The 15549-nt window shown below is 46.4% G+C and overlaps 1 protein-coding gene across 1 annotated transcript in view; it reads left to right on the top strand.

Moving 5' to 3' along the window:
- Positions 1-15549, top strand: part of LOC125738904 (protein kinase C-binding protein NELL2-like) — a 40998-nt gene that overhangs the window by 17735 nt on the left and 7714 nt on the right. The window contains exons 13-15 of the mRNA XM_049008427.1: positions 3010-3135; positions 8498-8620; positions 9501-9596. Of these exons, the coding sequence (XP_048864384.1) occupies positions 3010-3135; positions 8498-8620; positions 9501-9596 (345 nt within the window). The remainder of the gene's footprint in view (positions 1-3009; positions 3136-8497; positions 8621-9500; positions 9597-15549) is intronic.

Raw genomic sequence — 15549 nt, 5'->3', positions numbered from 1 at the left:
AATATTGCGTGATATTTTGTCACAGTGCCATGGTGCACTTTGCTTGTAAACAAAGTATGTTTTTTTTCTCTGTTTTGTTATAACAGCAAAGCAAGCATGACCACACAATTCTGTCCATGAGCTTGTGTTCTTTTACTCCACACTGATATTATCGACTTGCTCTCTTGAATCAGGGACTTAAATCGGCTCACAAGAGACTCCTAATCCTTTAGTGTATGTATTTTCCCCTAAGTCGGTCCAGTGCTAGAGCCCAGGGTTCGATCATGTGTTATGTGTGCAAATCTCCATATAGTGATGATGATCAGCAGTGCGGGGGCAGCCTGAGTGAGTTTCTACAGCCCGGCGATCGCATCGTCTGTTTCAGTATGAATGTCTGTTCCAGTATAGCTTTGCAGAACTGGATAATGCGGGCGTTGTGTATTTTTATGATTGACTTGCGGCATGGTATGAATCGGAATTCATTCAAACAGTCAAACGTACGTATTTACAAACCAAACGAGTGTTAGTTTGAATGAGAGTTACGTATAAATAAAGCAGTATATATAGTGTATCACCCAGAGATACAGACGTTAAGTATCTCCAGGGGAAAATGTTTCTGTTAGTTAATGTAATAGTGATGTGCCTATCCCAGCATGTTCCGGCTGTTTTTCCACTGAACAGACAAATTCGGCAGCTGAATTATCCAGTTAAAATCGGTCTGTATGAATGTGTCAAATTAGGCCTGTGCTCAGGGGTGGATCTAAGAGTAGTGCTACCACCTAATCCATGTCAGCAAGGACACTTTGAGCTAGGACAGGGTTTGTAAACCGTCTCAATCAAAAGGACCTGGATTACACTTTAGCACTGAGCTCTTGCTGTGTGCTGATTGGTCAGTCTCCTATAACCATGCATGTGTTATTAATGTTAACGTGTTAATGTTTCAAACAAGGAAACGAACCAAAGGACACAAAGAAATTAAGTATTTATCCAAGCACAGGAGCCTTTCAGTTTTAAAGTAGTTTGTAAAACCTGAAGTAGCTCAAAGTGCATAGGTGTAAAAATCCAAAGTAAAGTTTTGTTTCAACCAACCAGTTGAGTATAAAGATCCACAGTCACAGAGGACTCAACCATATTACCGTGACACCATCCAAGCCTGTTCTTGCCTTCTTGCCGGTTATTGCTAATCTGTCCACTTGAGCAGTTGTCTTGAAGCATGTGGGTCACCGTTTGGCTGAAGGGTCTGTTGGCTTGCCGTGTTTTTTAGATGTCCGATATCGTATTTCACTGCTGTGCGGCATCTCCGCTTGTTTTAACATCGATGAAAGCTGAAGGTTTCATGCGGGTGTTTTTCCTGCCGCTGAAAGAACCTTCGGTGATTCGGTAGCTGAGCCTGCGCTTTCCTAAAGGCGATGACTCAGAATGATAAGTCCACCGAGACCGTATCGCAGAAACCATGCGTTTATGCGATTGTCATGCTAGTCCTGTGTGGGACCAGCGGAGGCACAGTGCATCTCAGTCTCGCTGACGTACCGGACTCTCTCCACGCTGAGCCGAAGGAGGCACGACATAATTAAAGCCTCGTAAATAAAGAAAACATTAAAACGAAGTGCAGCGCTAACCTTCAGGGGATTTCCATTGGTCTTGGCACCGCCTTGCATTTAAAAGGCATGAAAAGTCACTTGGAGCTTGTTAATGATACGACTAGCCTTGCGACGATTAAACCCCATTGTCCCAGAGTGGGAAACTGCTGTTGTACTTCTTGCAGTAAAGAAAAAAAAATTTATGGAAACAGGAGATTGAGACTGAGACCAGTCGATAATTATGCTGCGTTTTATTGCTGTGGTGTGGCTCCCAACAGCTCGTTACATGTTACATTCTAACAGTGCTGATTTGTAGCTCTGTTAATTATACCAATAATACCTATAATTATCCCCAGCCATTATTTTCATTACGATCTTATGGTGAATGAGATAGAGAGGTATGCAGTAGCACACTGACCCTGGATCAGTTTACCTGCCCCTTCCTCTTGGTAGCTGCCTGTGGCCCCTCCTTGAGATGGACAGTAACAGAGGCATAAGAGAGGCAGGTATAAGCACTGTCCCCCCCGCCCCCCAGCCCTAGGACTGATCAGACCTGACATCTCAGCACCAGCCGGTTATGACTGGCTGCTTTGGCTGTGCGTGATGTCAGAATCACCGCGGTAACAAAACTTGTTGTTCTGTTCCCCTAGCCTGAGAATCCTGAATCGTGTCCCATTCCAGTGGCAGGATCCCGAAAAAGTGGGCTTCAGTCTTATGGTGTATATTACGCTGTATTAATATCGACTGCAAGAGATCCCCAGCTGATATGTTTTCATTGTTATATAACAATATATATATAGGTTTGTGTGTGTGTGTGTGTATGCATACAATATATCTGTCTGAGGTCCACGTTGTTGCAGCGACCCTCCGATACATCTTAGCGATGTTTCGATGCTTCTGAGCATCTTCCTGATGCCGATGACGGCGGCCATCTTTTTTTAGCCGGAGGAAACACAGATGAGGGGAGGACACTGCAACGGGAGATGTGAGAGAAAGCGAGGAGGAATGAAGGTGTGAAGGAAAGCGGTGGATTATAAAACCACACTTGGCAGACGTGTGGAGGTGGGGGGGGAGGGGGGTGATCGCTGGCGTTTGTGTAGATAAAGGAACAGAGATGAAGAAATTTGCAAGTAAGGGTTCTCTGTCGAGTGGAGTTCTCCCAGAAAACTCAATGTTTGCTTTAGCAGTGGCCAGTCAGAGTGAACAGATGGTATTTATCCAGTTGCATAGTCGGGCGAAGTTTGAAGGGTCTACAGAAAAAGTCAAGGATGAGGTCAGGCGATTATATCGTTATGCAGGTCGCAAAGAAGGTCTAGACAGGCCAACGAGTGCCTTCCGGACAGATTCGCGTTGAACAAAAGTCTTCTGTCGTGCTCCATCAGAGGACCCCGGGAGTGTTTGAGGCCTTAAAACTGACACATTCTCCTCTCTCTGCCGTCGTTTTCTGCAGATGTGGATGAGTGTGCAGAGGGCAAGCACTACTGTCGTGAGAACACAGTGTGCGTCAACACAGCCGGCTCCTTTCTGTGTGTCTGCCTCGCCGGCTACGTCCGGATCGACGACTACTCCTGCACAGGTAAGCTCTTCACGTTGGGGGGTCCTAGTGCCCGGCAGCCTGGGGTAAACAGGCACACTCCCAAACGATTGGTCCACATGTCCTCCGATGGCATCAGTATCATCAATCATTAATCATAATTCAATGTCGATCCTTGACTAAATGACTATAATTAACTCCAATGGGGATCTGTACTGTTCAAGTGGAACATATGGTCCAAGTCACACTAGGTATTATCAGTATCAAACACCTTTTCCTGATACTTTAATGGCCCTGAGGCTTAGCACCAACAATGCAGCCATCTCCATTAGTCTCCATTAGTCTCTAGATAAAAAAAAGAACCACTCGGGCTGATTTATTAAGTATCTGGACAGAATGACCCCCCGGGATATGCTCTGATGGAGACCCCCGCTGTCCGGGGTCACCTCTGATTCTGCATATCGCCTGTGTGATTGGCTGTGATTAATACGCACAGCCATGGGGGTTGGTCACCTGACCCATCATTTTGGCCCCACGTCGTGAGCGAGCAGGACCAGAGACGGAGCCGACCGTATCGATCCTCCCCGGAGCGTTTCGTAGATCCTGCAGCACGTCCACGTGGCTCCCAGCTTCTCTCTGCACCATGAGAACACCGCCTCCCCCCCCCCCAACCTGCACTTCACAGCTCTTCTAGATCGTTCTGTTGGCAGCGGAGTGCGTACCACAGTTCGCAGTTCCTCTGGGACACCCTCACTGAGCCCTGAGGCGCCGGTGAGCCTGTGATCTGTTTAACCCTCCCCTCCAGAGTGGGGGGAACAGGCAATTCGGACTGAATTATAAGCATCGAGCTGCCTCTGTGCACGGGACGAGTCGGCTTGTAAAGGCGTCCAATTCTTTCCTGCAGTCCCGTTTGATCTTCACGCTCCTGATCCTTCTCCCTCTCTGTACCCTGCTGTGCTGATCCCAGACCAGAGCTGCCCTTAGGTTCCACACCCACTGATGATGATTCACACACTTCCCCAAGGACCAGAGCTCCATTAAGTAGCAGAGGTAGTGCATGTAAAGGTCACATGGTCACATTACTGTACTATTAGCTTGTCACATCTACCTTGGCTTGTTTTCAGAGTCCTACACTCTGACGTAAAGCTGGTTCGATTGTAATAGGTAAGAGGTACATGATGGTCACTCCTTAAAAACAAAGCGTTTTATCACCTGGTTTAAAACCCAGTAAGGGAAAATACCAATAGCAAAAAGTGACATAATCAAGGAAGGATCCGGAAATGCTCAGGAGCAGGTTTTTTTGCAGCTCATGGGAGCAAGCTAATCTGTACCTGTGATGATCAACACAGGCGTGAGGGATCACGTGCATAATTAGCACACATGAGAATAAGCGGGTTGGATAAGCTGATTTACAGATATAAGAGATGTAGCTGTGCCCTGTTTACACCGTGGGTTGGAGGATTACTGTCAGAATGGTCGTAGATCATGGCCAGTAACAAACAATGCAAAATTACATACAAATCGGTTCATGTTCAGAAACACCCTCGAATCAGCACTGGGAGTCAAATCTGAACTAAGCTATTGTTTTATAATCATTCATAAATAATGATGTCGCCATAGTAACTCTGAGGGACATGTATTATATTTTTTCTATAAGAACTTGAAGTTAAATAGGCCATCTTTATATAGATGTTCAAAACGAGCTGTTACGGAGTCCTAAAACTATTTATCGATGTCGTTTGTAGGGTTCTGTGTCTGAACTGAATTCTGGCAACAGTATGAGACTGTTAGCTGAAACTAGCGGTTAGCAGTTATGTCTCGGAGGAGTCTGGCTGGAGAGAGGGAGACCTCATTTCTATTCGAGAGGCATCTTACAAACAAGGAGAAGAAGGAACATCACCGTGTACACAAATACTACTGCGTTCCAAACCAACTTATTTTGTAAAATGAGGGGAAACTGTGTTGTTTCCTCCAGTCCTGCAGAGGGAGCTGTGTTTGAATGGTCACAGTTGTTGTGTTGACCCTTCCACATCCTATGACCCAACCTGGAAGTGTTGCCAGTTAAAAAGCTCTGCTGGTTATATAAGGATTCCAGCTGCTTGGGACTTCCTAGTGTCAGATCTCATGCCTTAAATTAGGTAGAACTTCTAGTTTATACTTTTTCTTGGTGTTGGTGAATGTTTTTTAGCTCCTGACCCTCATCTCCTATACCGTGACTTTGTTCTGGCACCTGTCATACGTGACTCCACACCTCACTATTACCCTTGCCTAACGGGGGGGATGGGTACTCTAGTCTTGGGGGCAGTGTGTGGCCCAGCAGGTTATGACACCTTGCCTGTAATAGGATGGTTGCCAGTTCAAATCTGAGGGTCGGCAGAGTGAGACCCTTAACCTCGGGTTAACCTCAGGGTGTGGCAGGGGCCGCTGTGAGTTGGTCACGGTGAGCCTGACAGTGTGATCCCAGTCAATGTGCTTTGACATGCAGTTTGGGCAAAGTCCATTACATGGCCTGTCACTAAATTAGAAAGAAATACACACACCTTTCGGATGCAAAAGTCTTTACTTTCTCATGCAATATGTATTTAGGACAGCAGCTGCCCCCCACCCCCACCATAGCATTTTGGTATCTGCTTTTTAAGTGACTTCCTTATTGTAGCTCTTTTTAAAATTAGGTTATACTTTTGGGGGGAAAAAAACAGAAAACAAGAATAAAACTGGACCATTTGAAAGATGTTCAGCCCCTATTACTCTTTGCAGTTCTGCTTTGGAGTTTAATACACTTGGGGGTTTAGAAATGTGTTCCGAAAATCTTCTGTGACTTGGGGAGGTTTCATTTCTGGGTACATATTTAGAACTTGTGTCCCATTACTGTCTGTATGGGACAGACTCCAGAGCCAGGTGACTGGCAGCAGTTGGATACGTGTTCTGAAGTTCGGGCAGAGATTCAGAAGGACGGCCGTTATACATCTATATATTTAGCAGATGCTTTTGTCTAAAATGATATGCAAGTGGGGCATATAGCACATCACAAACATGCATGCTGCCAAGGAGGGGGACTAGTCCTAAGTGCGACTAGACTGAGCTTGAATGCTTGGGTACATCTGTAAGCAGGAGCTTCACAACCTCTACCGGACAAAGCAGGAGCCTAATAAGACCATTCAGGAGCCAGAAGTGCAACATAAGAACATCTTTGAAAGAAATGTAGTTAATGGCTGCTAGCAGATGAGGCCCTCGCTCTTCCAAGCATTTGGAGACCCTGACGGTCAGATGGACTCTTTTCGTCGCCATAGTGACCTTTGGAATCCGGGCTATCCACCAAGAGCTGTTAATCCCCATAATGAAAGAGCGAGCCCTGTCACAGATGGCTGAGAACCCTGAGTCATCCTCCTGGCCGGAAGGCTGTACCTAAGCCGTCGCCAAATAGCATTTCTGTGTCTGCATACAGTACGTATGCCTTTCCATCCATCATCCAATCTGCTTATCCGATACAGATTAAAGGTGGCCAATCAATGCACTCAATAGGAATGCACCTCTAAAAGTGGTGTGTGTAATTGGGAGCTTCAGGGAACGGCTGGGAGTGAAGTCATATTCATTTGCTCGTCCCGCTCTGACTATTCTCTGTGTGTCTCTGTCATCGGAGATGAAAGCAGGCCTGCTCGATTGCCTTGATCTACTTGGCGAACGCATTTATTGGTGACAGATTCCTGCCCAGTTTGTCTGAGAAGCTGTCACCAATTTGTCACCAATATTTAATACTTTGAGAGGAGAACGATCATTCAGTTTTACTTACACAAAAATGTCCTGAGCGCACAAAGACAAATGATTAATTTAGAGAGATAACCAATCGGATTATAGAGGAGGTGGGTTCAAGGAACTAGAGTAGGTGGATCAACCAGTCAGATGCTTGGCCCCGCCGCCTCTAGTTGCTTAGACCCACCTCCTCTACAATCTGATTGGTTATCTCTCTGAACCAATAATTTTTCGTTCTGCCCTCAGAAAAATTCTGTGTAAGTAAAACTCCTACGAGCTTCAGCTTGCCCAGTATAACCTAAAAAAAGCTGAAAGGTAAATGCAGCAGAATCAAGTTTCCTGTTGATGGTGGTTCAGGCATAAACCTGCCAATATCAATCACTAGCAGTTTTAAATCCCTTCTTATTGGTTACTTTCTTGCTTCCTTTTTGGTTAAACAGCCAATGATTGACAGCATCCTACCCACCATAGGTTCCATCAGTATTTATTTAGAGATTTAGAGCCTTACAACAGACATGGTGCCTGAGAATAAAAATGCAACTGTAGATTGTGTAAAGCGGATACTGTTATTTTTGGTATGTCATGATCTATATAGTGGGACATACTGTAGAAAGATGACAGGTTTACAGATTGTGTAAGTAGACGCTGTTGTTACAGGGTGCTCATTGTCGGTTAGTCACTCTGCAGTGAAACAGTGCTCTCCGCCCATCTCCTGCTAGGACATATGCCCAGTGTTATCCTGCCTGTTTCTGCTCACATCCAGAATTGGAACACCCAGTTAATATGCCCAATTTAGGTTTTGGAATAAAATATACATCATTCATACAAATATTTTATATTCAACTTTTTTTCCTGCATTTCTGCAGTTTTGGCATTTGGACAGTTCTAGTGTTCCAGTTACAGAGATCCAGATTTTACCAGAACCCAGTGCAGGGGAGGCTGCAGTATGGGATCAAGCTACATGCCGAGAGCAGGCACATGCGTTAAAAGAGCGTACCACCTGCAAGGCCTCACAGGATAAAAGAACCACCGCCGCTGTTTTGCTACTGCATACGCTGTAAAAAGCATTGCTTCATCTTTAAAGTTATTTGTTTTCCAATCTGAAAACCACATCTAACTAGCCATGTAGTCTATACCACCAAAACCCACACCAAGTCATTACCAAGACCAGAGTGTATCAACAGCAAGACGAGACCAAGACTAAGGCAGGGCGAGACCAAGACAAGACCAAGACTGATGTATTTTTGTTCTTGAGTTTCCTGAATACAAGTTATAAGTACACGTTCCTGAATGTAAATGTAAGTGTTGCAGTGTCTACCTATCAATAGACTGAATGCTATAGAGCGTCGGGGATGCTGTTGCCTGGGGGATCTTGTTTTGCTTTCAAGGTCACCTGAAGGGCATTAAGATAACGTCACCTGCGGCACACTGAAACTGTTACTTGAAGGACACAGGGAGAGTGTCACTCACCAGAAAGATGGGAAATTGAGCCAGTGCTTCTTGAGGTCATTATTGTGTTAGCTGAAGGGTATTATCCATACATGGTGCTCCTGGCTGTTGTCTGGAAATTCATGGGTAAATTCCCTCCCGTCACTGCTAAACGGAATGTGGGGGCAGGTCGCTAACATGTCGACACCCTCCCCCCACCTCGCAGAGCATGATGAGTGCCAGAGTGGGAGCCACAGCTGCGATGAGAATGCGCTGTGCTTCAACACCGTCGGGGGGCACAGCTGCTCCTGTAAACCAGGATACACTGGCAATGGCACAATTTGCAAAGGTGAGCCCATCATGTACTGCCCTTTGTGCCCAATTCCTGCGTTTCTGTTAACTTATTCAGTACCCACTTCCTGTGTGCCTGTTAATTTCCTCTGTACCCACTTCCTGTGTGCCTGTTAATTTCCTCTGTACCCACTTCCTGTGTGCCTGTTAATTTCCTCTGTACCCACTTCCTGTGTGCCTGTTAATTTCCTCTGTACCCACTTCCTGTGTGCCTGATAACTTATTCAGTACCCACTTCCTGTGTGCCTGTTAATTTCCTCTGTACCCACTTCCTGTGTGCCTGATAACTTATTCAGTACCCACTTCCCGTGTGCCTGTTAATGTTGTCTGTACCCACTTCCTGTGTGCCTGTTAACTTCCTGTGTACCAACTTCCTGTGTACCATTTACATCCACTTTTGCATAACTTCACAATGTCAAAATAAGGACCATTCTGGAACATTTTTTCCTCCTCTGTGCCTTGAGTTTAATATTAAACATTTAGTTTGCAGCACATCTTCCTTATTTCTGCCTGGGACTGTATTTAATGATCGTCAGTGACTGTGAACCCAGAAAAAATGTATCTCGCAGGACTATATTAAAAACGAGGTTCCTAAATTATACATCTGTAGATGTCTTCACTGTATTTTTTTGCCACCACAACTTTAATGAGATTTGATACCTAAAAAAGTAAGATGTTTCTAAATGATTATTTAAAGAAATCATAGGCAGCTTTGAGAGGATGCATAGTGATTGGTTACTGAAACGTTACACAAGAACAGAGCTGATTGGTTTTCGGATACATTGGCTTCATTATGTGGGCGTGTTTTTGGTGACCACCCCCCCCCCCCCCCCCCCGCACATCCTGTGACGCTGCGTTCCTGTTCCCAATGCCCCCAGCCCTTTGTGACGGCCGATGTGAAAACGGGGGTACCTGCGTCTCCTCGAATACCTGCGTCTGCCAGCAGGGTTTCACAGGGAAGAGGTGTGAGACAGGTAAGGCGTTCGGGGTGGTCGGGGAGGAGGTGCGAGACGGGTAAGGCGTTCGGGGTGGTCGGGGAGGAGGTGCGAGACGGGTAAGGCGTTCGGGGTGGTCGGGGAGGAGGTGCGAGACGGGTAAGGCGTTCGGGGTGGTCGGGGAGGAGGTGCGAGACGGGGCAGGAGGCTAAAGTTAGCCGCTCCACTTATGAAGTGCTGAGCCACTAAGGTATGTTTCAGGAGGCTGACGTGCCATTGGATGTAACAGAGGTAATAACATCCACAGTAGGTAAAGATCCCTGAAAGATGGCTTCTAATGCCGGAATGAAATTGCTCACAAAATGAAGAAGTGTAGCCTTTTTTCTTTTTTCTTCACCAGCAAAATCATTGCTAGGCCCGTATATCAGGCTAGGATTTACCATCATACAGTCACAAAGTTTCATTTCCATCTACGGTCTGAGTGTGAATGTTCAATTTACATGGGGATGGGGAGGGATATGGAAGCGTGTGATTTCTTTGGAATATTAATATTTGATTAACTGAGAAAATGAGTCGGAGCGTCGTCCTCTGGGGGCCCCGAGGCTGACGGATGACGTGATGTGAAAGCGTGCGGGTGAACGCTGTCTGCTTTTCCGGCCCAAACGCAGGAGACCGGAGATGGTCCCTCTGTCTTTTTGTCTGTCCCAAGACTGTGCACCCCCCCCTCCCCCCCGCTGCGGCCCATCAGCAGCACATCCCACTGTGCTGAGCGGCTGCGTTTCCACAGCCAGCCTTTAGAGGCTGTGTGTTCATAGTGCTCAGAATGAAGCTGATCACTGTAGGATAGACGGCACGGTGATAATCACTGTCACCTCAGTCCTCTGGCACCTGGGATTCAGTCTCTGTCAGGGTTTTATGCTTGTGGAGTTTGCATGTTCTCCCCATATCATCGTGGGGTTTCTTCTCAGTATTCTGCTTGCCCCCCCCATAGTCCAAAAACATGCTGAGGCTAATTGGCCGCAGACCCCCCATGACCCTGAATAGAACAAGCAGTTTCAGAAAATGGATGGATGGATGGATGGGGGTTCAGTGGTGGCAGATTCATGGGATCTAGCACTTTACAAGGGGCCTTGAATTCAATGTAAAATTTGGGGTGGGGGAGCAGAATTTATAGCTATGCCCTGGGTGCGGTAGCTCTGTTTTCTTAAGATTAAGTAAATTGTTAATTTAAGATGTCTGTTTTCTTACCTCTTTTCTTCCTCTGTGCCGGTGTCATTAAGTGCACCCCCCCCATCTAAATAAAGTCCCCTTTCCATGCTCCTACCCCCGTTCCTCACAACTGTATTTGCTGTCCCGTCCCCGGAATGCGTCGTAAAAGCAGGGGAATAAAGAAAGCACCTCTGTGAATGGCCACATCGTCCTTTATCTGTGTTTACAAATTCACGCTGCCTGCCTCACTCCATTTTTCACTCCAGTCAAAGGGGAAAAAGGGTCAGAATATCCAGCAAAGGAGGAGGGAGGCGGTGACACCCCCCTGCCTGTCGTTCTGGCTGGTCGGCGCACGAGGCATGTCGCGCTTCTGGCCGGGCAACGGGAGAGACGACTTCTGCCTCGGATTGGCAGCTAATTCGTCACTCACCGCTTATTATCCACCGCGATCGTCCCTGGAGGAGGCTGCGAGTGCCAGCTGGTGCCCCCTTCAGGCCGAGATAAGCATCAGCAGGTTGACAGGAAAGGGGAGGTGGGGTTAGGGACGTGAGGCTGACATGCATCACATCCTCTCACGCTTGCTGTGCCCGTGTCCCGTCACACAAGACGGCGTTCCCCGTCCTCCGTGTGCCGTGTTTGCCCCTCTGTGAGGAGAAACCTATTATCGCCTTCGAAATGAGGAAACGACTGAAAGACTAACAAGCAGACTGAGATCTTATCTGCGCCCTGTTTAGCTGATTTTATTCTAGTCAGCAGGGACGTGCCGGGGCGGGGGGAGGGGGGGCGTCTTGCCCCTGTCCAATCACCAACAATCGCCAATTTAACAAACTGCAACGCCCCCTCCACTTGACAAAATTTACTGTGGGTGACCCCCCCAGCCCCCAGCCAGTTTAGTCTCCAGAGCCCTATAAAAACAAATTAAAAAATCATTTTATCTAATCATCACCTTATGATGGATTTCTCCATTTTATTTACAGTCATTCTTACAGCCGTGTTCCGTCAAGGTCGCCGCAGAGATACAGTACAGACCGGACTGTTTTCTGTGAAACCCGGGTCTCGTAATGAGGTCCAGACGGCAGTCATTGGTATCGGTAATTAACCCAGGCTGTTAGCCGAACGGCATCATCCGTGAGATTCTCAGGTGGGCCACAAGGGGGTCGTTTTTATGGGGGTGGTGGGGGGGGGGGGGGGCGCAGGTGCTTTTTTTAGGTCTGGAAAGGGAAGGCTGGGAGAGTTCTGCTGATGGAGGACTTGCCACCACGGACCTTGTTAGCCGGGGGGTTGGGTGAGGTGTTGGGGCGAGGGGCAGTGACAGCTGGCAGTTGTTGGGAGGGGGAGCTGTGGGCATCCTGATGATGGGGAGGTGGGGCGTCCCAGGGGGGCGCATTAAAACGCCTGCACTGCGGGGGGGGGGGGACAGATGGGCGCAGGGTTGTGGGGGCCCCATCCCCGGCCTTGGCTCCTGAGGTGATCACGCCACACGGCAGTACAGCTTATTTCTGCCTGAGTCAGCACTTCCCATTGTGCTCTCCTGTAACGACCTAGACTGTGCTAACAGATTACGTGACATCTACCCGCTCCTCTCTGTTTCTCCGCGGGCTTGTTATTTCCTGGGCGGAGCTCCATCCGATCGCCCCGCCGGTATTTATGGAAGCTCTCTGCAGAAATGGCCCTGGGACACATAGGCATACGAGTGAGTCGTCACCTGGGTTTGAGGCCCCCTGGAACCTGTTTCTGAGGGATTTTTCTTAACCTGCCCCTGGTGTTATAAATAGAAAGAGCTGTAATAGTTGAACGTTTATTATTTTAACTTTACCATCCATCAGGAAAAATGTTATACATTTTTGTTAGACATTTAAATTTCACTTTTATTGTAATTACTTTCATATATTAACATATAAATGCAGTTATGAGAGCTGTGTCTTGATGTCTCTCATTTGCGTGTTGAGCGTGTTTCATTCTTTAATATTACTTTTTGCCGCCCGTCCTAGCACTTGTTAATAACCATTTTCCGTGTTATCACTTTCTCTGCAGGGAAATTTCCAATCTTTCACCAGGGCTACTTTGCAGCCAGCAAAGTTATTAATGTTAACCTTGCTTGCGACCGAACGGAGATATCGGAAGCACCTGTAGGGGGCAGTAGAGGAATCTGGCTGCTAGAAGCAGTTCCTCTGCGGTATTGCGACGCCTTGATCCCGTCACCAACATTTTGACAGCCGTCTCATTGGTTTGTTCCACAGCTCCAGTGACTTGGCCCACCCCAGCAATTCTTTGAGTGGGTCTGTCTAGTTGAGGAGGCTCATTGATCAGTCAGTTGGGTCTCTCTTGTTAGTCTGTCTTGTTGACAGCAGCAGCTGTACGTCTCAATGGGTCATAGTATTGGAAATGAAAGAACGGTTCCACCCCAGTGACTTTGTGGGGAGACAAAAATGACAAGGAGCACCGAAGACAGACATGGCTAGAGGAGAACAGTCTGCCAGTGTCTTATGTTTGATAACTCTGAAATGGTTTACCCAGAATAACCAGGCCACCTGACCTGAATTTCAAATTGCACGTTTTCTGGCTCAAAGCGATGTGTCAGTCTAGCTGGCAAACCCTAAATAAAGTTAAAAAAAAAATAAAAAATAAGAACATATCCAAGATATTTTTTTGACTTAGCCATGACGGGGCTAAACTGCCAGACGCCATAATGGTTTAGGCATGATGGGTAAACATCTTATTAGCGAAGCATTAACTTCCGCTGCACTCGGGGTAGAACCTAAAATGAACCATCTGCTAACTGTTAAAAATGCAAAAATGTCAGAAACAATGAAAAACATTAAAAGCTCATTTTCTTTACCACACATGTCTCTGGGGTAGTCTATACCCACGATTTCTGATCTGCATGGAGTAAATTAATCAATGGGCGCTTTTATGCAACAAGAATTGCTTGAAGTCGTCCCGTACCCTCAGGCAAATCCTGAAAAGGATATGTTTTGGAAATAAAAGAAGGATCATTGGTCCTCTGATGAATGGGAGGAGTTAGGCAGAATGTAGAGCCAGCTTCTACTGCCAGAATATGGTTTTGCCACGTAAAATACGGCTGCATTTTCTATAGGAAGCCGTTTGTATGGCAAACCGCTTAGCTAAGACGACCTGTTACTGAACTGCCTTTGGTGTGTGATTGAGGGAGTCTCAGTTTGAAAGTGAGTCTCCTGCAGTGGACTTGCCTTGCATACAGGATGAGCTGTGCTGCATTCAGACCATCGATTTTTAAGGCATGTCTAAACATCCATTGAAATTCGATTGACAGTGCATGCAGCCCCAAGTAGATGTATATGAATTGTGTGTGTATTATGTATTTACGCATGTATTTAGAGTATGAACATAGCAAATAAGGATCTTAGTGTTACACTTGTTGGCAAATTTACGGCTTTGAAATCTGTAGCTTGATAGTGGAGGGATTTTATTGGGAAAAGTTATTGATATGTCAAGTAATTGCAAATAAGGTATCAACTCAATGAGTTTTATGGCGTTTTATGAGAGCATAGCCGACAAATGACTTGAAAATTGAGTGACTGTTTGAGAATCATTCATTTTTTTGTGCAGTTTAAAGGTTGACAGTTTGTAAGTATCATTCTCTTCTTTGTGGTTGCTGTGCAGCGCGACTGTTGCACAATTGCACCTGTGCTTTTGGAGGGGGGGGGGGGGGGGGTAGGATTGTCCAGATGCAATGACTTATATATGATGCAATACCAGAATAGTTTCTGGGTTTTTTTCTGCTTTCTGCCTAAGTTTGATTAGTTGCAGAGCTGAGGTCTGAAGATCAAAAAGAATAAAGATGAAGAAATAAGCATAAATACATTTGTATCGTTGCACCGTGTGAAAATTGAGACTTAAGTAAATTGCGGTTTGACAGCTCACAAGACAAAGGTATCCCTACATGCAGATGCCAAAATCCTCCCTGGGTAACCATTCTGCTTTGCAATGATATTTCCAAGTTTCATTCAAGTTTAATTTAAGGAGCATCAAAACGGGAGGAAATCGTCTACGGAAAGCACAGGTTAATTACGGTTTGCATTGCCGGGCATTGTTTGAATTTCCCGGTTAATGGCCTGTTTGAAATGTTATTTATAAAGGGACAAATACTGATTAAAAATGAGTTGTGAAAAGCTGCCGTACCTCTTTTAAAAATCCCTTCAGGCATTGAGTCTGAAGCTCTCTATCCTATATTAGCCGTCGGCCAGTCGGAATCTGCTGTGTGACCGGGGCTAATTAGGGGCTGGCTAAGAGCACAGTCATTTGCATAATGAGAGGTCTGAGCGCGGAGCTAATGGACGACCACAGGCCTCGGCGTCGGCACCCGAGAAACGTTTAATCAGAGTAAAACTTTTTCCAAAATTCCCTCAATCGGCCAGGCACTGTGGCAGAAGGTCTAATAGGCTATTATTTGATTTATTATGCCTGTTTTGGTTTAATACATTGCGCCGTCTTCGACGGTATTGGGTTTGCTTTGGCCCTGGTGAAGAATGACCTGTCATTAAACTGTGCACCAGACCAGGTGGTTCAGCTGAAGCTGAAGATGAGAGTGGATTCGAGGGCGCAGACCCCAGAAGGCGGGGCTGGAAGAATGGAGGGAGATTGCTGTTTAGGGGGAGGTACCCATGCGCTGTGCGGGTGAGGGGTGAGAGTTTAGCTCAAGGAAGTATAGCTTTCTTATTGTATGTCAGAGCAGAGGATTGTGGGTAAACTGTGTGGACAATGAAAAATTACACCAGCGCTGAAAACTACTCATTCAGCAGGG

This window comes from Brienomyrus brachyistius, chromosome 3, assembly GCF_023856365.1.
Source record: "Brienomyrus brachyistius isolate T26 chromosome 3, BBRACH_0.4, whole genome shotgun sequence".
Lineage (NCBI taxonomy): Eukaryota > Metazoa > Chordata > Actinopteri > Osteoglossiformes > Mormyridae > Brienomyrus > Brienomyrus brachyistius.
Note: the sequence above shows the minus strand (reverse complement) of the source record. Positions and strands in the feature narration are given on the sequence as shown.